The following is a 27,454-nucleotide window of genomic DNA, read 5'->3' on the forward strand; positions in this document are numbered from 1 at the left end:
ATAGAAATATCACAACTACAACAGGTGACTGATTTTTTTCACACGTACAGTGCTCTGAAAAAGTATTTTTCCTCCTTTTGACTGCAGTTTTTGTATACATCTTATACTTACATGGGTCCTGATCTGCAAATTACAGCCAACTTAAGCACACAGTAAAGTTTAATAATTTTATTATTACCCATGTCTAAAAGTAAATCCCCCCCGTAAATGACATTACTATTTCACATTGTTGTGGTGGAATTTCAGTCCACACTTTATATTAGAACTTTTTCAATTCAGCCACATTCGAAAGTTTTCCACCCTCAGCTGTCTCAGCTGTTTACCCCCAGTTAGCTCGATTTACCCACTGACTCAGAACAACTTACTCCCAACTAAAATGGGTAAGTAACAATTGGCTCATCATACTGTCTAAAAAACTGAAGAAATCAGAAGGAGTTGTTACAGGTGTATTTCAGTTTATTACATTAAATCTTGGCTCTTACTGTGTTTTACTATTTTGATTTTGGCAAACATTTGTGCGGTAAAATGAATAAGAAAACATGGTAAAAGGTAAACTAATTCCTCAAACCGTCTGCTCTGAACATCTATGACTGACAAGCATCCTGCTCCATTTGGGATCTATGGTACCTGTGAAATTAGAAGTGTTACATGCTTACGGTCCTAATATCACCATGGCTCAGTGAAACACATAACATATAAAATATCACAATGCTGATAAAGTTCAAACTAATTTAAAAACACAAAAAATGGGAGCCCCGGCCAAAGAAACAAAACACAGGGGAAAGCCGGGGCCAAGCTCAAAATAGGCCCTTGATTCCAACTTCTCCCACTAACCTAATAATCATCCAACTAACCCAACAAAACCAAAACAGAAAACGCAAATATATAATCTGTGCCGGTCATGTGAGAGAAAAAGAGAGGGACACAACAGCTCCTTCACCGCCTTTATCCCTCAAGGTGAGCCTGCTTCCCAGATTAGCCTGCTTTGGCCATCAGCGACTGGGGAGGAGACACACACATACACACACACACACACCACATTAATAAACATTAACTGGAAGTATGAAGATAAAAAAAAAGAAAACCACAGTACCTCCTCTGTGCTGACCTGATGATACTAATACCAATCTTATAAATTCAGGTGTGTGAGAAGGAGAAGCTGCTGAGTGAGCGCAACCAGCTGAAGATTTGTATGTCTGAGCTGTGGCAGAACCTCTCCTTCCTCTCCCAGCAAGTATGTAGGGAGGTGCAGGGCAACCAGCCACCTCCCATTTCTACCAGCATCGACCTCACTTCCAACCCATCATCACCTTCTGACAAGGACCCATGCCGGCCCAGGTCACCTGTGCTGAAACAAAGTGAGGCCGTCTGTGTGTCTGATGTGGGTCTCAGTCAGCAGGGGCTAGAGGAAAGACAGTGTAGTGTGGAGGTGTCATGTCTGGGGCAGGAGGAGCATCCACTGGTGCTTGGGTCCCCTGAGGAAGTATGTAGCCCCACTGTAACGGTGGATTTCTGTCAGGAAATGACTGAGAAATGCACAACAGAGGAACAGAAAAGACAGGACTGTACTTAGAGTCTGGTGACAAACTGGTCTCTGACATACATCTTGTCTACACCTTGATATTTGAAATTTGGAATTGATGATTATCAGCAATACTGTTCAAAAGATATTTTTGGACTGGTACAAAAAAAAGCACTGGCAGCTTTCTTTTTCCTCCTCACGCTCTTTCATCCTGACTCTCTTTCTCTCAGCTTCCCTGCCTCTCTCGTGTTTTTAATGGGAGGTTAAACTCAGGAATTCCACAGAATATTCAGTAATGTCCTTGTCAACATGTACATGCACTTTACTTTACAGTCCTGTATAATCTTAATAATTACACTTAAGAAATAAGTCAGTGTTCATTTTTTTATCTGTCAATTCTGGTTCTATATAGGAATAGATGCAGGTATTTGCTTTATTTGGGAGATACTGCACCACAACAAAAAGCTGGAAACAGAATGTGGTTAGCAAAGAAACAACTTGAAGCGGGGGAAAACAACTAGCTGAAAAGTGTTATTGGTAACTTTAAACTTTATTTTATTGTGACATGACCAGACATTTTGGTTAATTGCTGAAACTACAGTAGTTCTTGACAAAGGAATTTTTTTTCTGATCAGTTATCTGACTACAGCATTATTAGACTTTTTATGCTTGTGTTTATATTTGGGGAGCACATTGGTAAAGTGGTTAACACTACCGCCTCACAGTTAGAAGGCCATCAGTTTGAATCCCGGCTGGCTGCAGCCTTTCTGTGTGGAGTTCTCTTGCATGTTCTCCCTTTGCTCGGATGGGTTTTCTACGAATGGTTTCTTTCCACATCCAAAGATATGCATATTAGGTTAATAAGACTAAATTGCATAGGTGTGAATGTCAGTGTGAATGGTTGACTCCATCTGTTAACATACTGAATACATATATATAAAATAGATCTTAAGTTTTTCCAAAACAGAAGACAAATAGACAATTAACCACTACTATAAAACCACCTGGTGGTATTTATGTTGTGGTGTATATTCTTCAAAATGTTGCACTAATCCTTTAGAAAAATTCCTTAATCATATGACCTATCAAGTGATTAGGTAATTGTTAAGTGACAACAGGACTCTAAAGTAAAATGTTACCAAAGGTGCGTATTTGTAAATTAGCTCTCATTATGCAAAGTTTCTTTTGTCAAACTTCACTTTTCTTTTTATTCCTGTACTCAGATGGATGTTTTTACATGTTTCTCTTCTGCCTTTTTCATATCTGTGATTAGACAGACAGAAGTACATTACATAGTTAAAGCACTGCCCAGCACCTCCAAGAGGTCAAACCTGACACTGAATATGAACAAACACATTGACATAGGCACTTCAGTCCAAAGCCTCACTGGACTTCCACGTAGACAGCATACCAGTGTTAGTTCACATTTCTGATGACCATTTTCCAAAGCTGCAATGTGTATCTGTTGATTTGAGTAATTAATTGGTGTAAAATCAGTGTGCATGTAAGTTGAGAGCTGATGAACCTTGACAGGTTGTTGGGTGCAAAAGTTTGCACACCCTTATCTTGAAAGAGTAAAACAAAGACATTTTTCATCAACATAATATTTAATGCAAATTCAAGTAGAACAATTGTTCCTTGATTAGAAATGAATTTTTCTGAATTCTGAAATAATTTATCAAGAGTAATTTTGCATTGATATGATTTTTATTAGTTTACTAAAATTACTAAACTTTTAAAAAAAAAATTCTTGACCATTTTTGGTACTTCTGATGATAAAGGGACATTTCTACTACCTGAAAGTGCGTCATTATTATGTTAGATTTAGGATTAAGTTTGCATCCCCTCACATTGAAAAATACATTGAAAATGTATATCTGGGGAAAATGGTGCATCCCCCTGGATTAATTAATTCAAAATTAACTTTAATTAATTTATGATGTAGGAACAATTACTAGTTGAATGTGCATTCAATTTAATGTTTAAATATTTAATATAATATTTTAAAATATTTGTTTTAGTCTTTTTGCCATTTCAAAATAAGGGGATGCAAACCTTGACTGAACACTTTCTGTCTTTTTTGTCAAACTGGGTGATGTTTTATTTTATGGTTCCTGGTTTCCCAAGAAATTCTTAACAAGGAACTGGCAAGTTCCTGCCATAAAGAACTATATGATTTGGTAATATACTAAAAATTAAAACTTGAAAAAAAATCAGTTATTAACTGATAATGTTATGTTTATTTACTAAAACAAACAAAATGTCAGTTTTGGACTAGTAAATCACAGTCAAGCACAAATGACAGCAAATCTTATATAATGAATAAAGGTCCCAACAAATGTATTTATAACCTTTTTTTGCACACAGCCACAGTCATTTCCCAGTCATCAAGACTACACACATACAGTCTCCAATATGCTACTTTTACAGGATCTTTTGGTTATTCCCTAAAACTTTTAATCAAGTAACTGTGTTTTTGTTTTGTACAATTACTACTAAATTATATAGTTCTTTCTGGGAAAGTTCTTTAGTTTTATTTCAGAATTATTATATGAGGGTTACTATGAATGTTATCCTATTTGACACTATAATGTCAAAGTGACTTAAAAAGTCACTTTATAAAAACACAAACAAAAAACTATGAAATTACACTAGAAATAAATTACAAATACGATTAATATAAAGCTAATTTTTAGAAACGTCAGGACACTGTGTAAAATTCTAGTAAAATTGAATGGAATGGAATACAAAATGCTGTCTAATACCTAAATAAAAAAACACACATAAACCTAATGTTATGCTGAATCTTTCAGAAACAAGGAACAAAGGTTGGCTGTGAAAAAGTGCATGTTTAATGCCTTCAGAATAATGTTTTGCAATGTGATATCCCAGATAATGTGTGGATTTTATCATCTATTGTACATTGCATCATTAATAGATTAATCTCTGTATACAACTGCAATGCTAAAAACCAATAGTCAGTGACTGATCTTCTGGCCCTCAGGCAGCACTGCATGAAAAACCGACATGATTCTGCACATGCTCAGAAACGCCTCTGGAAACTATTGTCACTGAACATAGTTAATTGTAAGTTTAAACTCTCCCATGCAAAGAAGCAACCATACATAAACAAGATCCAGACACTGCTGCCTTCTCTGAGCCTGAGCTCATTTCAAATGAGCTGAGATGAAGTGGAAACTGTCCTGTGGTCTGAAGAGTCAAAATTTTAAAATTTCTTTGGAAATGATGGACACTGTGTAAAGGGTCTTACTACACTCTCTCTAATTACATTTAGTAATTTAGTAGTTAGTAAAGTGGCCTCTCACCCACTCACAACATTCGGCATATTTTGAAGCAAAAAATATGACAAAGGAGTTCCCAAATATGTGAAGTCTTGTTAAAAAAATCAGGTAATGCAGTAGTACAGTGGTGAACAGGCCCTTGTCACAACTTACTTGAACTGTACCATCAAATTAAAAATTATTGTTTTCAAAATCAAACTCAGTTTTAACATTTTAAACATGGTCTCTATGACATTTATAAACAAAGAGGTTTTAATTTGTTTACCGTTTCTTTCACTTGCATTTTACGCAGTATCCCTTTTTCTTTTGTTGGAAATTTGGTTTGTAAGTGACTGAGCTTTCATTGTGTGCTCTGTCTTAGAATGTTCTCTTTGTTTCTGTACAATTAGTCCCATGTTACATGGTCTTTTATGGAAGTCCTTTGGGTTTATTTCATAGTGATTACAGTATTTGAAAATACTGATCCTTTTAAAGTGTTACTTAAAAGCCACAACTAAAATGGCAAATGGAATGAATGTCAGAATTATTTGCTGATGAGCAGGTTAGCTGACTCCGTAACTTGAATAATCATATATTCTTGATTCTGAGTCACATTAATGAAAACTTACTACCTAAAAGGTAGAAAGGAAATAACACTATTCTCTTGAAAACTGTTGGCAGTAATGATACATGTTAAATGGGCTAAAATGTTAACACAGCTTAAAAAAATCATAAGTGCTCTTTTGACCCACTTTTCTTTGAAGTACTAAGCATTTAATGTTTCTACCTATGGTAATCATGTATTAAGCTGCAATTTTCTCATATTGTAAGACAAATATACTCACTAAAAGTATTTGGTACAGTATGTTGGTGTAAGACACCTACATTTTCAGATTCACTCATCATCAAGACAATAAGCAAAATGATCAATACTAACTTGCAGTATCCCAGTATCACTAACAGTGTATGGTATGAAGTTAAAAGTTTCAAACAAACACAGTGGCGTGTTATCGATTTAGGGAGTTGGCAAATTCATCTGCTGTTGAAAAGTCAATGGTAAGGCACGTGGCTGTGGTTGCCGCTGCCACCAAGCACTCCGCCACTGCACTGTCCGCTTCATGTTAGAGCATGATTAGGGCATTCAAACACTGAAAGTGTGTGAGCTTCTTTTGAACCTCTGGATGAGGGTTAGGTCACCTTTAGGTCAATCAGGAAGATCACAAACACTAATTTTGAAACTTTCATAATAATATTTCAATGCACTTGAATTGATCAAGCACTGGGTAAATAATAAAACGTTTCCTCACTTGATTTTGTAAGATGTAAGATGTGGGATAGTTACTGTACAAGCCATGGCCATGAGCCAGTCACAACCACAATATCACCACAGAACACTGTCAATGGACTTGACCAATGATGATCTAATCAGAATGTACTTGACACTAAGAGTACATTGAAGAACTCTGCACAGCTGATTTTCATACACTTAATTTCTGAATGTAAAATTGTTAATTTATTGATTTGGAGTCTTGGTTTCCCAGGTCAGGGTAGGGTGTAGAAGAAATAGATGTAAAACGTAGTTTATGTTTTCTTAGACTTGATTTGTTAATGGATGTTTTTTGATTGTTTTTTGAAAAACTCATGAAAAATATGTTTTGATTTACAAGTCACACATGTACTTAGGTTGTAACATTTGAATTTAATGGGCTGTGTGTATGTTTACAATTTTGTGAATTATCTGTTCTTTTATTGCTTTGTAAAAATTTAAGATATGAGGATTAATTTGAGGAGAAAAGTGGATAAATCTTTTTCTTAAAGTTACGTAAGTGTTTACGTGAGAAAAATAGGAATCTGACAAGTGCAGCTACAGTGTCTTGCCCTTAGAGGTTACAGAGGCCATAACTAGCCAGGGGAAGGGAAAAGGATTTTCATTTGAAATTACACTAATATGGATGTGTCCCCTTCTGAGCCCTCTGAGATTAAAGTGAGAAAGTGTAACCCCGCCCCGAAAATATGGAGCCCTAAAGTATTCGCTATTAAATAAAAAAAAAATGTTAATATGGAAGATAACCATGAAATTAGAAGAGTTTTAAAACAATTTTCAATTCACTGTTGGTCTGAAAGAACAGCATAACATTTCAAAATGATCATTAATAAACATCAATAATAAACATTATTTATCATAATTGTTAATGCTTGATATTATTTAGTATTGATTCTTCTTGTTTCCACATTTTTTATATTGGACCATTTTTATTTTACAGTTTAATTGATACATTATTTCTTCCTATTTATTTATTCATATGATTTATTTATTTATTTAATATTGACAATTCTGGAGCACTACATTGAAGTGTCCCCTTGGAATAAAACATAAACAATTTACTAAATTAAGTTATTGTAAATAATCATATATGTTTCTGTAATAAAACAAAAATAATTACGGAAACTACTCTTTTGTGAACATCAGAGTGAAGCATTGCATCCTTCTGTAGCATTTAATCTATTCTACACTAAAAAGGTGCAAAAATGGGCTAAAGAAAATATTTTAAAACTTTGCATTTTTGCAGCATATATTTTTTCCAACTGACAAATGAGTAAATGCCATTAAATGAATTTGTGTCTTGCTTTGGCTTTTTAAGTAGGCATGTTCCCTCTGGTTTTCCTTCATGCTAAAATGCAAATGAAACATGGTGCTTGTTTAATGAAGTTTAATAATGACTGAACTTCAGAGATGTGAAGAATCAAATATACTGAATTTGGGCGTTCTACATTTTCTAGGCACTTCACAGTACTAAGGTATGGAAAAAAAGATTAGATCAATAATTATGACTTATAACTAAAATAATACTAGAAAAAGGTCAGGAGTAAATTTAGAAACAAAAGTCTGACAGTTTCCAATACAATATTAAAAATGTTGACATCAATCTCAGATATCAGCAGCTCTAATCCTCTTCCATATGCATTCAGAAGCAGTTGTATCAGTAGCAGTATTACTTGACATGTAAGCACAGAGAATATGTGAAGCCAGTGCAATTTTTATACAAAATGCAGGCACTAGTTTTTAAAGGACTGCTCCAATTTGTATTTTAGCCTTACTGGCCACATATTGTATACTTCTTATGATTGCTAAGCATCCTTTAAAGTACACTCAGAATTACATTCAAGTTCAATACAAACTGGAGATTTGAAATCTGCTTGGGTTTGATTTGTGATGTTATTGATGCTGTCAAAGTTGCATTGTTGCCAGAGTAGCAGTCCAATGCAGATTTTTCAGTCTGCATTCATTGAACCAAAACTCTGATAACTGTAAAAATGTACATGATGTTCACTATGACAGAGGTTTGGAGTCTCTGCACTTTGACTGCACTGAAAGAAATAAAAAGCAAATGCTGCCTATGCAAAGCCAAAAAAACCTCCAGTTTAGAAATCCATCAGTAATATAAGTAAAACCCATTGGTGTGGTCCTATAAATCTATCTTCAATATTCTGTTTCTGATTAGTGTGATAGTGTCTTAGCATGTAGCCATGTAACATGGAGCAGTTGACAACCACACAGTCCACAGTTTGTGCTGCAATGTTAACATGACATCACATTGTTCTGAAAAACTGAATAGCTATAAAGTTTCCAACATTCCAGCATCTCTGAAGGCAGCATTAATGTACAGGAGGTCAAACTGTCAATGTTCAAATGTTGAGCAGTTTTGATCAATGATGAGCTTTCTTTTTTGGATGTCAGTAGTAGTGGAATCAAATGCCTTCAATTTGCTAGTACAACGCATGGTGGCAGACTAAGGAAGTACTTATTTGATCCAATTTTTTTACACAATGTGTAAATCAGGCCCACTTGACTCTCAGTAGTGATTTATAAGGCTCTTTAAAACCTCTGTTGAACAACTCTTAATGCTTATCTACCTTGATGATTCAGTATACCTCTTCTTATGGGTTAGAACTGTATGATAGACATGTAGAAAGTTTCAGTGACATTGTTTCTAACTTTTTATAGTGGTTACATCATTGTATTTGTAGATTTTGGTGAGCCATTTTTCACAAGTCCTTTTTTGAGTACCTGAAACATGACTGTTATATGCAGATTCAGCCTTTTGAATTTCATTTTTTATCTTTGAATGTTGAAATGACCTGGGTTTTGTTTAGGTTTTTTTGTAAATATTGTGCAACATGTTTTGTTTCTTTGATATGTAAAAGGTTTTAAATTAAGAACAAAAAGCATTTTTGTCTAGGCAATTTTTGTTGATAAATAAAAGCATGAGAATTCTAATGTTTGGTGTTGGTTTGTGGATTTTGATAAAATATCTGTTGACAAAATCTTTGGAAGTTGTTTTGTTAAGAAGCGTTTAATCTTTAAATATATAATTAAAAGCATTATATTTTCTCAGGAGATGACTGTGTATAAACAGCTGTACACCGATTCTAATAGTCTTTGACTTAGAAAAAATATTTTTTGGTTTTAAAGTTCATGCTATAGAAGCATATTCTCTGAGTTTTCTCCATTATTCTTTGTGTGGTTAATGCTCAATCTTTCAAAAAAAAAAATCAGTCAACACATGGAGAGATGTCCTCAGTTATTTCCTGTTAGTACCTACATGTGGCTGAGCTAAAGTGCTTTAAATCCAAAACATACTAGGCTCTGGCTGCCTCATCATGGCCAACTGTTAGGCTGCCTTTGGCCCCATGTGACTTGCGCAGTGGATCAATGTTGATGGCTGGATCACTGATACAATTTCTCTTCTGTTTGTTGGCCCTGCTGGACTGTGGAACACAGCTCCTGGTCATGGCCATATTAGCACATCTCTTCACTTTTTCATGATGGAGGAGATATCCAGAAACATACTCTGAGGAAGACAAGAAGACATCACAAACTGTAATATACCTAGAAGCCATGTCACAGCTTAGTGGTCCACCTGATAATTTTTGCACATGATTTAAAGGCAAAAAGTAGCTTCACTTCAAGGAACAGCAGAAAGAATGATGAATAAATCTATTACTAATAATGAAATACATTAATTTTCCTACAAAAATTATTTTATGTGCAGAGGTTTTATGATTTTCTTTAATTAATTTAATTAATGTAACTATTGAGATAAAGAGTTTAGCACAGCAGGAGTCAGGATAAAGATTAATTATTATCTGTTAAACCTCTTGTCCATTTTACTTTGTTTTAATTATTGGGTTGAAATGGCAAATATTCAGTCCATATTGTTTAATTACTTAATATTTTTATTTATATTTTTAAAGCTACAGTGTTTAACTGAAGCTATTCTTAATCTGAGACCCTCTAACTGCACTTTATTGTTGCTTTTCTCTGATTGATCAGTAGGGTGAGCCGTGGTTCAGATACATCTATATTGTCAGCTAGAAATTGTTTGGCTATTCTCACCAGGGGAACACATGTCTGTGGCTGGTTTGCACTGGTAATGAATGTGACTCAAGCACAGGTGAAAATTTTGCTTTTTACTTGCCATTGACATTCTTCTGCCTCCAGCAGGTGGCATCATGGGCATGTCTCCCTGCAGAGAGCCCAGTTCATCTGACTCCTCTGAGGTATGTAAGGACTGGCTTGTAGAGCCACTGATGGAGGACAAGCTCTCAGATGGTGGTCTCATCATGAAGCTGGGCTTCCTGGGGTTGTGGATCAGGACCTCACTCCCCACAGACTCCCTTCGCTCGTCTTCATTGTGGTCCCTGATAGTACTGAGCAGAGCTTTTAGTTGGCTTGGGTGATGGGATAGACTCTCATGGGTGTCTTCCTGATGGCTTAGTGTTTCCACATTAGACACAGCAGACGCCCATGCTGGATGCTGGTCTACTATGCATGTGTGGCTCTCTAGACCTTCATGGGTTTGGGAGGCTTGGATCGGACAGTTTGGGCCAGACCTGGTTTGCAACCTAGGTTGGGGGCAGATATAGCTCATCTGACTGTGTCCAAGATAAGCAAAACTGTTGTGTGGTGCATCCTGGTTGGGTTTGAGCCCAGAGCTGTAATAAGGAGGCTTCATGTCCACATCAGGAATCACTTTGAAGGTCTGAGTCAAAGGCCCATTGTGAGGTGATAAATTGCTCTGCACACAAAGCTGTTGGATAGACTTCTTCTTGGACTTATAAATCAAGCTGTCATCCTCTGTGTACCTCTCTCCATACAGTGTCTGTTTGATTCTCCTGATGCCCAGGTGAGATATTTCCAGAATGTTAAGGAAAAGTGACACCCCAGCAATGGCAATCATAAAGACCATGAAGATGGTCTTCTCCGTAGGCCTGGAGATGTAACAGTCTACACTGTTGGGACAGGGCAGCCTCTCACACCTATAGAGGGGCTCCAGGTGGACACCATAGAGTATATACTGGCCCAGGATGAAGCCAACCTCCACCACAGAGCGTGTAAGGATATGAATGATGTAGGTTCTCAACAGAGAGCCTCTGAGAGGTGCCTTCTTTACCTTCTTCTGCTCATCCAGCCTCCTCAGCTCCCGCTCCATGCGCTTATGTTCTTCCAGAGCCAGCTCAGCCTCATCCAGCTCCTCCTTCAGCTGGATTCTTCTGCGGTGGCGTTCCTTCTCCAGGGCTCGAATACAATAGAGAGCATGGCCCATGTACACAAGTGAGGGCGCAGACACAAAGATGACCTGCAGGACCCAGAAGCGAATGAGGGAGATGGGGAAGGCACGATCATAGCAAACTGCCTTGCAACCTGGCTGGTCAGTGTTGCAGACAAATTCGGACTGCTCATCATCCCACACATCTTCAGCAGCTGCTCCCAAGATCAGCATGCGGAAGATGAAGAGTATGGTAAGCCAGATTTTTCCCACAATGGTTGAATGAATGTGGACCTCTTCTAGGATGCTGCCCAGCAGGTTCCAGTCACCCATGATCTTCTTCACTGCCACATGTCCTCAAACTGTGGGGACACAGCATGCAATGATTAGCTCTATAAAGGCAGACTACATGCTAGAGAAGCCATTATAGTGATTATTCATAGTGATTATACATCACACTTTATCCAAAAACACATTCGACAAGATAAGAAACAACAGAAAGGCTAGACATTTAGTTGTTTTAGGTGTAATCACTTAGGTTATAAAGAGGTGACATTTTAACCAGATTGGCAACAGCTTCCTGGAACATAAACAGTAAATAGGAGCAACAGCAATCTCACTAGTAGATGTGTTTGTTGTGCAAATTGACCAATTTTTATCCTGATTGTCAGAACTAGTGACCAAGAAAATATAGCCAAGATTAAAGCCCAGCAATGTCTAAAGAACATCCCCCTGGTTCCTATTGAAGGCAACAGGACTGTGGATGGGGGATTGAGACAAAAAACCCTACTGTGTTTGTTCATGCCGTTCTCCTGCAGAGGTTGCTAACTATTTTTAAATAACAATGAAGCTCTGTGGAAAAGAAAAGTATCAGACTTTTGAGACACACATGATACTCGCTAGTAGAATACATTTATTGTTTTTTATTTGTCTTTGTTTATTTTATTGTATTTGTTACAAAAAAAATGTAAATTGAATTGATTATGTTCTGGAAAACAGTCTTCAATTCAATACAACTTTATTTATATAGCACCAATTCACAACAAATTAATCAGTATAAAGTCAAGACTATAAAGATGTATAGAAAGAACCCAGCAATTCCCCCTTGAGAAAGCCCTAGGCAACAGTGGAGTGGAAAAACTCCCTTTAAAGGAAGAAACATCCAGCAGAACCAGGCTCAGGGTGGGCAGCCCACTGCCTTGACCGGTTGTGGTGAGTGGAAAGTGGAGAGAGAAAAGAAAAGAGCACCAAAAAGCAACAACCAAGCATCGGGCAGGTTGGTAGGACCAGTAGCTGCGCACTGAAAAAAAAAACACAGCTCCAAAGCCGCGGACACCTGTGAAAAGGGACAGAGAGAAGGGTAAAAAAAAGGAGAAAGACAACTACGGGAGACGGAACACACAAAGTTAATCTCATACAGTGATGACAATTGTGGGTTAAGAGGAGAGGAGAGAGGGACAAGAGGAGGAAAGGAGCTCAGTGGATCGGGGGGTGGGTCCCCCAGCAGTCTAAGCCTATAGCAGCATAACTATAACTAACTATAAGCTTTCTTAAAGAGGAAGGTTTTACACCTAGACTTAAAAGTTTGAATCAATACTGGGAGCTTGTTCCACTGGAGAGGATAGCTAAAGGCTCTGCCTCCCATTCTTTGGAAATTCTGGGAACTACAACTAGGCCTGCATTATGAGATCGAAGTGGTCTACTGGGATGATATGGTACTATGATGTCTATATAGGATGGAGCTTGATCGTTCAGAGTTTTATATGTAAGAAGCAAGGTTATAAATTCTATTCTAGATTTTATGGTAAGCTCAAATCATAGAGTTCTACACAGTGTTTAATCTGATTTCTTTAACTACTGTAGCTGAGAAAGTACATAACAAGTTATGTTTTTGTCCATATGTTCGACAAATTAAATAAAGACATTTGATTTAATATAATCCCAGTATATCACCATGGCTACTGTTATTCAGTTCCAGAGGTTTTGTTGTTTCACTGATAGCTGCTCTTTTTTTTTAACTTGAGAAACATGTTATGGGGATATCACTTAGTGCATTTGCTGTGTGGACCCATCAGGCAGTTCATGTTGATACAGAAAGAATTATGCAGAAAATAAAATTGGTCTGTGCAGTCAAATAATATGCTAATTCTATTGCACGTGTATTCTGCTTTGCAGTCATTACTGTCCTTCAAAATACTAACAACAATATCCAATAGCATGACATATATGGACGGTCTCACAGAGTTCTTCATGGAGCAATGTCAATGACATTACACCACTTACTTTCAGCAACACTTACATATCACTGGTATGGGTTCCCTCTTTGCTTCTTAATCCACTTCATCATGTCTATAGACACTTCCCAGGAACTGGCTGTGTCTCTGTGGCTACCCCATGGAGGTGTTTGGAAATTCTTTCACAAAACTCTAGTCCACATCCCTTTGTATCCCTCTGTCTTTCCCTCTCTCTGTGTATCTGTGTGTACTTTGCCTGCCTGTGGATTAGGAGTACTCTCCTGTGTTACATGCAGGGTTCACAGGATGTGAGCATCGATCGCCTCCTGACGGGACAATGCCTTCCACCCACCTCCCCTCTCCCAGGCCAGCAGTGCCAACTCCAACCAAAGCCATCAATATCGCCCTCTCTGACAGAGAGAGAGGTGATATTTGTTTATGGTTGGCTATTTTGCACTGGACCTGCTTCCTGTGTCATCAATGTAAAGATATAACTAAGCCAGCAGGGAGACGTTAACTCAGCTCACCTCAGACCTTCTTTCTCATCCAGAGAACGTGGTTTTACAAATCAGATCCTACCTGCTATCTTCACACAGCTTTTAGAGGTGGGGGTAAGTCAGGCATGCATGAATGCCTGGCATCCCTGCTGTGTAAATTCATTCACTGTACAAGTTTTCATGTGGAGTCCACTCCATAATGAAAAAAAGAGCAATAGATCATGACAGGGTTTGGCCTGATTTGGATTAGTTAGAAATACCAACATTAAGCAGAAGTCAAACAATGAGAAACATGCTTTTTGTGTATCTTTATTTCCTGAAAACATTTACTTTTTTAACAGAGACTGAGAAAAAAAAATGAGATTAAAGTTGTAAATGTGTACAAAGTATTAAAGACACAGTTAGGCCAGCTAAGCATAAAGACTGGAAGTATGGGCAAACATCTAGTCTGGCTCTGTCCAAAGTTTAAATATTGGATGGAACAGAATTAAATTATTGCACAGGTTGACAGAGACAGTCAGTGAGCACAGTTGTTGGTTTTGGTTTCTGTAAAGCCATGATGTCGCTTGGTGAAGCTCTAAACAGTCACTACCCAGAGTACAGCAAAATATGGGCATTACAGATATGGTCATAGGACTTCTAAATGAATATATATGAACATATATTATGTCTGTTCTGTGTCCACTGGAGGATACTTTGTTTCTCTTAAGCTGGTGGAGACTAAACATCAGGTAAAAGTGGACACAAAAATCAGGTCAGATGAAAGTTAAATTCATCAGGAATGTGTTGCAAAACCTGAAATGTGTAGTATGTACAGTTTTATTTGGCACAGGTAAAGTGGTCGTTCACCAATCCCGCAGTTGTTGGTTTGATCCCCGGCTCCTCTGGTCACATGTTAAAATGTCCTTGAGCAAGACACTGAACCCCAACTTAGTTGCTCCTGGTGAGTGTTGCATAGCAGCTCTTGCATTGGTGTGTGAGTGTGAGTGTAAATGGGTGAATGAGAAGCAGAGTAACGTGCTTTGATTACATATAGGTACAAAAGTGCTATATAAGTCCAGACCATTTACCATTTATGTGTTGATGTTTACTACATATTAATTTGAAATAATGCATTGTTAACACCAGCAAAAATCCAAAGTAGCATCCTACAGCCATAACTGCACTAGAACCTCCTTATCAAATGAGAAAATACCAAATGTTCAAAAAAGTGAATGAATGCACCTGAGGTCAGCACAACTTAGCACAGCACACCTTTAAATTTCATAAAGATACTCTTTTTTCTATTAATGTTAGTTATTGTATTCATTCACTTTTAACAATATACACAGTTCTATGATCTATTGTTAATATAAACATACAAACGAGAAATAGAGATGAGCAAAGTCACAGTGTGCCTTTGAACTGGGGAATATTTTTAGTTTTTTGTTTTTTTACAGTTTATATATTAATTGTATCTAATGTGATGAGTAGGCCAATAAGTCAAGACCAGAATGCATTGCTGCATGTCAGAAAACAGTTTAACAATAGCACGACATAGGCATGAGATTTTAGCATATCAGTGCTGACACTATGTAGCTCAGGCTCACAGACCCCCACCCCCAGAGCTTAGAGTAAAGCAATAGTACATATTACTGGCTGGATTCAGGAACCCTGGTGCTTGGCTGCATAAAATGACCAGCTGTGCCTGGAGGGCCTTTAATTAGATTTCCATCGTGCTCTGACAGAGTCAATGGAACATTGATTTGATTTTCCCTTCAGAAGTTACTGCTGTGGTTGCTGAGGCTAAATGCCAGATGTCACACCAGGATCATTGGGTTACACAACCAAGGTCTGCTTCATGTGGAGCTCCGCCTCACAGATTGATTGACAGCTGAGCTCTGTGGGCGTGACATTGTCCAGTCTGTCTGTAGTCAAACCAGTTACTGCTTCTTCTTGTCCTGATGAATAGTGAAACATAACTACTATTTATATAACGTACATTTGCTCCATTACTACATTTAACAGCCAGGTGCCAGGTAATAATGCATCAATAAATTGATGCATTATTACAAAATAGCTTCCAGACAGTGTGAAATTATTGGGTGTTTCATGTCAAGTTTGTACAGCTTTTAAATTAATTACGGCATTATTAGCTAAAATTTTCCCAGCTACAGAGCTGCAAATACAGTAGAGCATGAGTAATTATAATCTAAAGATCCATTGATTTTAATTTACTACCATGTTGGTATCTGGCCTTTGGTAAATGTTGCTAATGATACTCAATTACTTTTAGTAGTAGTAAGGTAACTATTTCTTTTTAAAGAGTAAATAAACATGAATTTTTGGCCGGTGTTATGAAGGGTTAGGCTTAACTTTCTAACTTTTGTTGCCAATTTTGCTCAAATATCATATTATTTCACATTGTAGTCACAAAATTATCTCTTTTTTTGCTACATTCACATTATTCTCCTTAATGCTCAGGCCTTTTTTTTTTTTTTACATATTTGATGTTTTTATGTTGATAGTTAATACTCATGTTTATAAGGGGCATAAATCTAGTTCCTGTGAAAACACTTTAGCAGTCCTGAGTACATATGGGAGTGATATTGTAGCTTTATTTATATGCACGTGTTGAGAGTTCTGTAACTGTGTCTCAATTTATGCTACAGTATGTGCTCAGATTGATGTCCGTATACTCAGACTTGTGTGTCTATGCTAGGATTTGTATTTCTGTGTCCGCACACAAATCTGTAACTGTAAATAATAATTGTGTACATGTAAACTGATGCACAAATATTGTCACTGTCAAAACTAAATGTAAATGTCAGGTCTTGTGTACAAATTAACTCGGAAGAAAACCAATACAGACAGGAGGGCAAGCGACTAGAGACTTAACAGACGACACAAACACTGAACACTACTGTAATATTAGAGTAAGGGACTTTAATCAGGACAGAGCTGTTGAACTAAAACTAAACAAGGCATATGTACAATAACTAGGGGAGTTAAATGAATGGAGAAAACAAGGCAACTGGGCACAAGCTAACTGGACTGGTGACATTAAAACACACACACGGGGCTAGAGATTATGAACAAAAATACGAGCCCTGAGATTAGAGCTACTAAATAACCAAAGCACAAAAAACCATACATAAGATGGGAAACAAATGTGAGCTGGGACCAGTAAAATTATAATTTGAATAACAAAGAAAAACACAAAAAGCGAATGAAACACAAATGAGGTATTAACCAAATAAACTAAATAAAACGGCAAACAATAACCACTAACAAAACACCAGGTCGAGATACGATGGGAAAAAAGAGACACTAAATGGGAAGGTACCAGAGGGCCAAAACAGAGTGTATACATATGAACCAATAACCAAAAGCAGGGGTAAACAATTAATCGAACTGAGCGTGTTAGAGAGCAATATAGGCAACAGAGTCCAAAAGCAAGAGTCAGAGAGAGGCAGAAGGCTGGGAGTTTAATCAGGGAGAAGACAGCAAGGATCTGGCATGGAAGAGTTGGATCTAAATAGGCAGCGGAATATGTGAAAACAGTCATAGCTAATGAGGTGAGTGAAGTGGCCGAAATAACTATAGGACAGGAAGTGGTGGAGAGTGGCTACCTAATAAAAGCCCAGGACAGAAGGTGAAGTTGGTGAAAGAAGACAATACAAAATTAAGTCCAGGACTGGTATAATGAAAGTAAATGTCTTTAACATTGATCAAAACTTTTAGTTTGTAGCTAAAAGGGTTTAAAAATGTTTGTTGATTACAAAATTGTGGATGTAAGATTAATTGTATTGAGCTGCATGTTGACAAAGAACCTGTGATGAATTAATGACCATAATGGTCATATATGGACTAACTTAACAAACACTATGAAACACTTTTTTGCTGAGCTCGAGAAAGTCAAGCACAAACACAATGGAACAATAAGCAGTCTGAAAGCATGAGCCTGTGAGCTGGAGCTGAGGGAAAACCGTAAATCATTCAAATACAGAAAAATCACTAAACACAGACAAATCTCACAGATGACAGGACTGCAGCAAACAGCATATGTAAAAACATAGCCAACTGTGAGGCTTTTCAGCCCTTTTAGATATGAATTTTGATCAATAAGTAGACATTTGTATTTAATTTTTATAGTAAGGGTTAGGGTTAGGTAATTTGCAAATTATTTAACTTGTACACAAATAGTTTTTACAGTTACAAAACATGTCAAAAATTATCACACACAAATTGTGTTGTTATATTTTCCCCCCAGATTAATTTGGACAAAAGCTTCTCCATACATGTCCAAGACATCTGAAACTTTGTCGTCTCTCTATTGACTTACATTTCTGTTGCTTATGTTTATATAAGACTGTGGCTTGTCCTCACCTTTGTGAAAAACAATCTGATCAAAGTCACTTGTGGACAATAAAATCAGATTTGGCTTACTTCAGCTGTAATGTGAACATAGCCTTTGTATTTGTCATTAAATGTTACTTCAGCCTCTTTTTAAGACAAAGTTCCACTGCATAGAAAGAAAGAACAACAAAGAAAGCTATATTGCCTCATTGCTTTTTCCACTGTGACAATATGTACCTTTGCTTCTTTAACATAGATGTGTGTTTCTTATTGATAATTTTTTTATTTTCTATATTTGCTGCTGGCAAAGTTTTTATCTGTGGATTAAAGTGAAAATGTTATTTCTCATTGGTCTTTAGCCTCTGAAGTTCCTCTTCCAGCAGCAGCTTTCTGCTTGACCCAGAGCTCTGCCTGTTGTTCCACTTCTACAACCTTCTTCTCATACCAACACACCAACTGAGTTGACAGCGTCTTAAAGAAAAGCTGGGTCACCTAGTGGAAAGGCAACAGAACACTGAAAGTATTTTGAGTTCTGAAGCCCCATTTAATATTTAGAAGAAATTATGCCCTTTAGGGAACAATCCAGCACAAATATAGTTTCTTCCTGACAATGAGAAACAATTTTTGATATCAGTCTAGAGTAGGTGTGTGTTAAATTTGTGTCTTCAGCTGGGAGGTAAATAGCCTAGCTTAGATTAAAGACTAGAAATAAAGGGAGCATCTAACCCAGTTGTGGGTGGCATTGCAAACATGCCCACCAATGTTCCAGCTAATTTATTGTCAAACATATCTATCAGTCAACCCAAAAAATGGCTTCGGATTGGCCACTCACTTGTGGCTTGTATGTCTGGCTATGATACATAGGCTGACTGCCAGAGCAACCTATGATGAAGAACTTGTTTTGTTCAGGGCTGCTGTGTTGGTGTGGCTAAGGATTTCACCAAAATGGCAAAAACAAAAGGAGAATAAACAAAAGCAAAAGTATAAAAATAATAATGATCTGCACAAGCATTTGATACCGTTGTTAAACATTTTTAACCTTTTACTTTTTGTGTAGTTGTGTCTCTCTCTGTGTACTGTTGCAGGTGCATCAGGCTTTAGAGTTGTATTTTTAATGTGCAGTTAGATATACCCATGTTATAATAAACTCAAACTATATCATCTAAAGTTTACAGCAAAGTCTAATTTGGAGCAAGCAAAGCTTATCATGGTATACCATGGTGAGCAGTTGTCTAATGCTTCCTGTTAGAACACTCAACTAACTGCTGCTGCTTGAGAAATAATTGTCTGGGCTGTGTTGCATTTCTGGAAGTTGCCAGGGGGGGTCAGCAGAGTCCTCAGGGAGGCTTAAGGTACAGTATAGTTAGCTGGTTTAGTGAACAGAGCTGCGTTCTTGTAGTCATCTAACAGTTAGAGGGAAAAAAAGATCACCCATTTAAAGCAAATATGAATATAGTCAGTTTTCAACATTCATTCAGTAGTTCCAAAATTATATTTAATCCTTGTCAGAATCAAAACAAATTTGATTTAAATGTATTTATTTTTATTCACCAAAACAAACAAACAGACAATAAAAAACAGTACAAATAACAGAATACAAAGCATAACATCGTAACAGTGTGAGATACGGTGAACCTATGTATAGTGTATGTTTGCTTGTGAAGGTGCATCGCGGTTGGAGAAGTGAGGAGGGGTAGTGATGATGAGCAGAAAGGGTATAATCATAAAAGAAATAACAGTTGGGATGGGGATGGGAAAGTACAGGGTAGGTATACATATTAAGGATATATACATGTTCTAAGCATATCAATTTTATAATAGGGTTAGGAAATCAAAGGAAAATATAATTTTCAAATTTAATGCACTGGCCATCAACACATACAACTAGCTCAACACCATCTCTCATTCAGTCCACCAGGTTGTAATGTGCCCAATTTCTTAATCCATGTTCTTTCTGCTCTCTGCCACTGTGAGCGCGTCCATCTTGGATTACATTGTAAAACTGTGGCTTGAACTGAATGCCAGCCATGTAATAAAAAAGGGGGTTAGGTAAAATGAATTTATCTTGATGACTCTCACCGCTTCGTTCGTTGACTGGGCGATTTGGAGCAGATTCATCTTTTCCTGCTGAAAAGATGACATTGTGTCCTTGGTTTTTGAATGATTTTTGGATGAGTCTTTTGTAGGAGTGGTATAATCTCTCATTGTTCTAAAGTTGATGTTTGCAGCCTGGCCAATAACGATGGTTTTAAGAGCAGCTGTCCAATTGTTGAGGAGATTCTCCAGATTACAGGACAGTCCCCAGAAGACCCTGAGACAGCTGTATGAAAAGAGACTGTTATCTTGGAGTTGAGTAGATTTTTTTATGTTGAGACTAAGGTTAGGAACAGCCCCCAGGAGGCCCTGAGACAGATGTTTGTTGAGCTGGTAGACGTTTGGATGTCCCTGATGGGAGAAGGATTTTCAGCCATTTCCAGAAGAGTGTTTCTGTTAGGGTTAGGATTATTGGGGGGTTAGGCTTAGGAACAAATAAAAAAAGACCCAAATTAGAATTCGTGGCACTGGCCATAATCCCTGGTCCCTGATTCCCAGAGTGCATCCCTCCCCCCAGACATCCCTGATCCCAAGTTTTGGGTTCCCCCTCCCTGAGGAAAAAAATAACAAATAAAGAAATATATAATTAAATTAGGCTATTATCCAACACACCTCCAAAGCAAAAAAAAACCAAACAAAATTAACAATTAGGCTTCAAACACAAAATCCAGACGAAAATTAATTTTAAATTTGATTTGCCATCTTGGCCTTAGCATGCTTGGGTTATTTTGCTCATGCCTCTTTTGCAACATTTCAGAGGATGTTTCTCCTTCATCAGGCTGAGGCTGAGCTGCACTTCTGTGCCTGTAGGTCCCTGCTTTTATAAGGTAAGTGGGTGGAGTCTTTTTGGACTACCTTTTTTTTTCTGTTTCACATTCCCAGTTTTGTTTAATTTGACCTAATTTGAATTGTTTTTTTTAATTGTCTGTTTTGCCTTTGTTTGTGCCTGTCAAATAAAATTGAGTTTTAAAAGGTGTGTTGTTTCCTGTTTGTTTTTTCGGTTGGCCTTTGTTATTTATTAATAAAGCCTACCGGAGATGGTTAGGGTTAGGGTTAGGGCCTTAGGGTCAGGGCAAAGGTCAGGACTCCTCGCTCAGGACTTCCACACAGCGGGTATGAGTGGAGGTCAGGACACACCCCAGGAACTTCCACGCAGTGGGTAACAGTTCAGGCATGGGCGTGTTAGGAACAAATAGAAAAAGACCCAAATTAGGGTTCGTGGCAGTGGCCATGACACTGTCCCTTATTCCCAGAGTGCATCCCTCCCCCCAGACATCCCTGATCCCAAGTTTTGGGTTCCCCTCCCTGAGAAAAATTGGGCTGTTTAATCCCCTAAAAAATAAGGCTCTCACGGGACCACAGTAACACACTTCAAAAATTGTTCGAACACAGAATCCAGACAAAAATGAACAATGGCCATGTCTCGGCCTTAGCATGCTTAGCTTATCTGGCTCATACCTCTGTTGCAACGTTTCGGAGGATTTTTCTCCTTCATCAGGCTGAGGCTGAGCTGCACTTCTGTCCCTCCAGGTCCCTGCTTTTATAAGGTAAGTGGGTGGAGTCCTTTTTTGACTTCCCTTTTTCTCTCTTTTTATTCATTTTCCCATTTTTGTCTAATTTGACTTTAATCTATTTTTGTCTGTTTTTTACAGGTCTGTCCAGCTTGACCTAATTTGACATGTTGTGGTCTGTCTTGACCTAATGTCTATGTGTTCATTAAATTCCAATTCCCAAAGTGTGTGTTTCCTAGTTTCTTTATTATTTTAGCCTTTGTTATCTATTAATAATAATAAAGCCTACCCGAGATGGGTTAGGGTTAGGTGAAATGAATTTATCTCGATGACTCTCCCCGCTTCGTCCATCGACTGGGCGGTTTGGAGTAGAGAGTCAAAGGCATGGCATGGGCAGACGCTTGTCACTCTGGTTCCCTGATACTGTGTGCTGTCTTCCTAATGAAAATATGGCATTGTGTCCTTGATTTTTGGTAGATTTTTGATGAGTTTGTTGTGGGAGTGGTCAAGTCTCTGATGCAGTTTTTGATGCAGTTTTTGATGAAGTTTCACTGGTTCTCAAGTCGATGTTTGCAGGCTGGTCAGTAACATTGGTTTGAAGAGCAGTTGTCCAATAGTTGAGGAGACTCTCCAGATTTAAGACAGCCCCCAGGAGACCCTGAGACAGCTGTATGGAGAGACACTTACCTTTGAGTTGAGTTGAGTAGATTTTTGGTGGGATTTTTTTGTGTTGAAACTAAGTTTAAAGACAGCCCCCAGGAGGCCCTGAGACAGCTGTGCTGTTTTAGAGTCAGATAGACTTACAGTTGAATAGTTTTTTGGGTTGAGATTAACATTAAAGACAGCCCCCAGGAGGCCCTAAGACAGCTGTGTTGTTTTGGAATCAGATAGACTTTGAGTTGAATAATTTTCTTGTTTTGAGACTAGCATAAAAGACAGTACCCAGAAGGTCCTGAGACAGTTGTTTGTTGAGCTGGTAGACGTTTGGATGCCTCTGATGGGAGGAGGATTGTCCGCTGTTTCCATTACAGTGTTTCTGTCAGTGCTGAGTGGGTTCCAACTGGTTGGGATTAGGCATGAAGACGGAGTGGTTAGGGTTAGGGGACGAGGGTGAGCGACATCAGGGCTAGTTGGAGTTTAGGCAACAGTTTCAGAGTCTTTAGGGTTAGACATTGGTTTCGACTGATTAAGGTTAGGGTTAAATATTTATAGAAATTGTTCTATATTGTCATCAATCTTTGGTCTTTCATTGCTGTTTTGCTACTTTATTGGATTGTTAAACATCGTGCTTCCTTACTAGTAGACCAGTACAGTTATAGTACTTTGTACTTTGCCACATATATCTTCTTCTTAGCGAGTGTCATGCATTCTGCTTCTCCGGCGTTTTTAAGAGCTGTTGATGATATCGAATGCAGCTTACGGCCACACTGCTCTCTAAGCGCCCGATCTCGTCCGATCTCGGCAGCCAAATAGAGCCGGGCCTGGGTAGTACTTGGTAGGAAGACCGCCTGGGAATACCAGGTGCTGTAAGCTTTTTTGCTTGGGTTTACGGGCAGCACAAGCTGGTGTTACTGCCTATTTATTCATAGAAATTGTTCTATATTTTCATCAAATTTTGTTCTTTCATTGCTGTTTTGCTGCTTTATTGGTTTGTCAACCATCGTGCTTCTTTACTACTAGACCGGTACCGTTTTAGTACTTTGCCACATTTATCTTCTTCTTAGCAAGTGTCATGCATTCTGCTTCTCCAGCGTTTTTAAGAGCTGTTGATGATGTCAAATGCAGCTTACGGCCACACTGCTCTCTAAGCGCCCGATCTCGTCCGATCTCGGCAGCCAAATAGAGCCGGGCCTGGGTAGTACTTGGTAGGAAGACCGCCTGGGAATACCAGGTGCTGTAAGCTTTTTTGCTTGGGTTTACGGGCAGCACAAGCTGGTGTTACTGCCTATTTATTCATAGAAATTGTTCTATATTTTCATCAAATTTTGTTCTTTCATTGCTGTTTTGCTGCTTTATTGGTTTGTCAACCATCGTGCTTCTTTACTACTAGACCGGTACCGTTTTAGTACTTTGCCACATTTATCTTCTTCTTAGCAAGTGTCATGCATTCTGCTTCTCCAGCGTTTTTAAGAGCTGTTGATGATATCAAATGCAGCTTACGGCCACACTGCTCTCTAAGCGCCCGATCTCGTCCGATCTCGGCAGCCAAAAAGAGCCGGGCCTGGGTAGTACTTGGTAGGAAGACCGCCTGGGAATACCAGGTGCTGTAAGCTTTTTTGCTTGGGTTTACGGGCAGCACAAGCTGGTGTTACTGCCTATTTATTCATAGAAATTGTTCTATATTTCCACTGGAATGGAGGGAGAAGTTGCAGGAAGCAGACGGTGAGCTGGTGGGGGATGGCAGAATTGATTTTTCACTCTCCTGTGATCTCAAAATAGGGAATTTAAAGATTTCCAGTCAAAATTTTGATACAAGGTTCTAATTGACAAAATATTCAAACAGCCCACAGCAAAGTCCTCATGGTCTCATGTGTTCCCTACCCGATCCACTTCTACAATCTGGACTAATATGCATGATAAATGGCTCCCCCCTGCGATAGCTAATTCAAATTTCAGACTGCGTCACAGGAGAGTGCTTGTCTCTGTCGTCCTACACCAGATCAGTAAGCACACATATGTGAGAACATGTGCGGTCTGCGGGATGGAGGATGAAGACTTTAATCACTTGTTGTTGTACTGTGCGGTCACACAAAAATTCAGGAATTGGGTAAAAAGTTTATTAAAAAATAAGTGTAAGGTGACTGGTTTGGAAGGTGAGGCATGGGATTGGGTGTGGTGTTTTGGGTTAGAGAAGGGACATACAAAAATAAATGTGGGGTTAGTGAATTTCTTGTTGAGTGTAGCTCGTCATGTTGTGTATATAGCCAGGAATTATGCATTGTATGATGGGAAAAAGATGAAGAGGGTGTTGATTTTTCAAAATATGGTGTCACATTATTTGAGTATTCTGTTTTCAGTTGATAATGAGGGGTTTCTCATTAAATGGGGGGTTAAAAATGATTTATGTGTGTTAGATGGGGAGGGTAGATTGCATTTTGATTTTGGGTGAATTTTACTGACCTATTATTGTATATGTATTTGTATGTATGTATGTATGTATGTATATATGTATATATATGTGTTTATATATGTATGTATGTGTATATGTGTATGTGTGTATATATATATGTATATATATATATGTATGTGTGTGTATGTATGTGTATGTATGTGTGTATGTATGTATATGTATATATGTGTATATATATATATATGTATGTATGTGTGTATGTATGTGTATGGATATATAGATATATATGGGTATATATGGATATATATAGATAGATAGATATATGACATGTTTACAATGTGTGGTTATGGTTATCCCCCTATATTTATAAATATATGTATTTACTTTAGAGAAATAGATCTTGCTTTAAGTTGTTTAATTTAGTTGAAAGAACTATGGATGTAATGTTTTGTTGACTTATCTCTGTATATACCTAATTTCTTTTTGTAAAGTGTATTTTTAATAATAAAAAGATAAAAAAAAAAGAAGCGCCCGATCTCGTCCGATCTCGGCAGCCAAATAGAGCCGGGCCTGGTTAGTACTTGGTAGGAAGACCGCCTGGGAATACCAGGTGCTGTAAGCTTTTTTGCTTGGGTTTACGGGCAGCACAAGCTGGTGTTACTGCCTATTTATTCATAGAAATTGTTCTATATTTTCATCAAATTTTGTTCTTTCATTGCTGTTTTGCTACTTTATTGGTTTGCCAACCATCGTGCTTCATTACTAGTAGACCATGTTACGGTCCTGGCCATATGTGTTGTTTTTATTTTCTTGTTCTTATAGGTGCCCTGCCTGATTGGCCGGATTGGGGGGCAGTACAGGAAGCTGATTGGTCCATCCTACACTTGCTGGAGTTTTAAAAGTACGGTTCCCAACAGCTAGCGAGGCTCTTTCTGGCATCAGCACCTGTTTGCTGTTCTTGGTTTCCAAACCTTATTTAGCATTTTTGAATTGTTAGGTTTTGTGCCGTGGTTTTGTTTATAAATTGTATATTTTGTAAATAGTATTAAATCTGTAGGGGTGGACTGCCATTTTCTTTTGATTGTTTTCTCTTGTTTTCACATTAGGGAGTTAGGGTTAGCGACTGTCTTTTGGTTTGTTTATTTCTATCGGGCTAGCTAGCACTTTCTGTGGGAAATGGCAAATTTTGTTTATTATGTTGGCCTTGGGTCGCCCTGAGTTGTAGTGTCATGTTTTGTTTGACACTTTCTTTCGTTTAAAATAAATATCATTCTGTTGGAACATCTCGATCCTGGATTTTGCACAAGCTGGTGTTACTGCCTATTTATTCATAGAAATTGTTCTATATTTTCATCAAATTTTGTTCTTTCATTGCTGTTTTGCTGCTTTATTGGTTTGTCAACCATCGTGCTTCTTTACTACTAGACCGGTACCGTTTTAGTACTTTGCCACATTTATCTTCTTCTTAGCGAGTGTCATGCATTCTGTTTCTCCAGCGTTTTTAGGAGCTGTTGATGATATCAAATGCAGCTTACGGCCACACTGCTCTCGAAGCGCCCGATTGGTTGGTGAAGGAGGTGTGGTTTTGCTGAGAGATTGTGCTGCAGTGATTGAACTGTGTGCAAGCTGGCACTCATTCGGAGTACTTTTTCATGTTTTGTTTTCCTCTCTTGCCTATCTAAATAGTGGATTTTGGGTTTCTTTGTGCTTTAATGTCCCCCCGGCGGACTTGGTCTGGTCGGGGGCGCCTTCTTTTTTTGGATTTTTGGTTTTTAAGTGCTGTGAAGAACAGTGCTTGCAGTCTAGCGTGTGCCTTTCTGAATGGAAGGCGACGCGGAGAGGGGAGCACGAATGGCTGAGGTAACGCGCGGAGCTGTGACGGCCAAAGTAAGAGATGGCGAAGAGAGGAGGAGGTGGCCAGAGCAAGCGAGAGGTGATCTGGTGAACGGAGCACAAGGAGGAGAAATCCGGGAATCAACAGGAGGACAGCTCTTGGGCCGTCCAGTATCAGAGAATGAAATGGTGACGACGATGGGAGGACGTGTGGTAGTAACCGGAAGACTGCTGGAGAGAGGAGCCGAAGTGGAGCATCGCTCTCGAGGCGCAATGCGAAGAGAAGGGAGTGAACAGACAGAGCTGGACACTGGCTCCGGAATGAGAAGTCCAGTATATGAGAGGGCTCTCACTGTTATGGCGGAAGTCCTGGGAGAGGAGAAACTCAAGACCATGGAGTTGTTAAGGGCACTCAAGGATATATGTGGAGGAATACACGCGCTACGGGAAACAGGGCAGAATAAGTTTGAAATAACAGTGAAGAGTGCAGCTGGCAAAAGAGGCTTTTGGATGGGTTCAAGGT

At 38.3% G+C, this 27,454-nt stretch overlaps 2 protein-coding genes and 3 pseudogenes across 3 annotated transcripts in view; 4 read left to right on the forward strand and 1 right to left on the reverse strand.

Moving 5' to 3' along the window:
- LOC137115698 (transcription regulator protein BACH2-like) overlaps positions 1-9,735 on the forward strand; it is a 65,968-nt gene extending 56,233 nt beyond the window's left edge. For both annotated transcript variants that reach the window (XM_067495477.1, XM_067495476.1), the window contains one exon: positions 1,142-9,735. In XM_067495477.1, the coding sequence (XP_067351578.1) occupies positions 1,142-1,573 (432 nt within the window). In that variant the 3' untranslated portion in view covers positions 1,574-9,735. The remainder of the gene's footprint in view (positions 1-1,141) is intronic.
- On the reverse strand, positions 9,445-18,718 carry LOC137115692 (gap junction alpha-5 protein-like). The gene is made up of 2 exons (XM_067495459.1): positions 10,202-18,718; positions 9,445-9,656 (listed from the first exon to the last, which is right to left on the reverse strand). Exons 1-2 carry the CDS (start codon positions 11,685-11,687, stop codon positions 9,445-9,447), a joined length of 1,698 nt encoding a protein of 565 aa, XP_067351560.1. The 5' UTR covers positions 11,688-18,718.
- A 4,724-nt stretch (positions 18,719-23,442) lies between these two features.
- LOC137115733 (5S ribosomal RNA) lies at positions 23,443-23,561 on the forward strand (annotated as a pseudogene).
- A 251-nt stretch (positions 23,562-23,812) lies between these two features.
- LOC137115734 (5S ribosomal RNA) lies at positions 23,813-23,931 on the forward strand (annotated as a pseudogene).
- A 251-nt stretch (positions 23,932-24,182) lies between these two features.
- Positions 24,183-24,301, forward strand: LOC137115735 (5S ribosomal RNA; annotated as a pseudogene).
- The last annotated feature ends 3,153 nt before the right edge of the window (positions 24,302-27,454 follow it).

The sequence above is a fragment of the Channa argus genome, unplaced genomic scaffold (assembly GCF_033026475.1).
Source record: "Channa argus isolate prfri unplaced genomic scaffold, Channa argus male v1.0 Contig023, whole genome shotgun sequence".
Lineage (NCBI taxonomy): Eukaryota > Metazoa > Chordata > Actinopteri > Anabantiformes > Channidae > Channa > Channa argus.

Excerpts from the sequence above, each read along its gene's own strand:
- LOC137115692 (XM_067495459.1), bottom strand. The coding sequence starts at position 11,687 with ATGGGTGACTGGAACCTGCTGGGCAGCATCCTAGAAGAGGTCCACATT. Across the intron at positions 9,657-10,201 it reads CACAGACATGTGTTCCCCTG|AGTATGTTTCTGGATATCTC; the intron begins GTGAGAATAGCC and ends TGTCTTCCTCAG.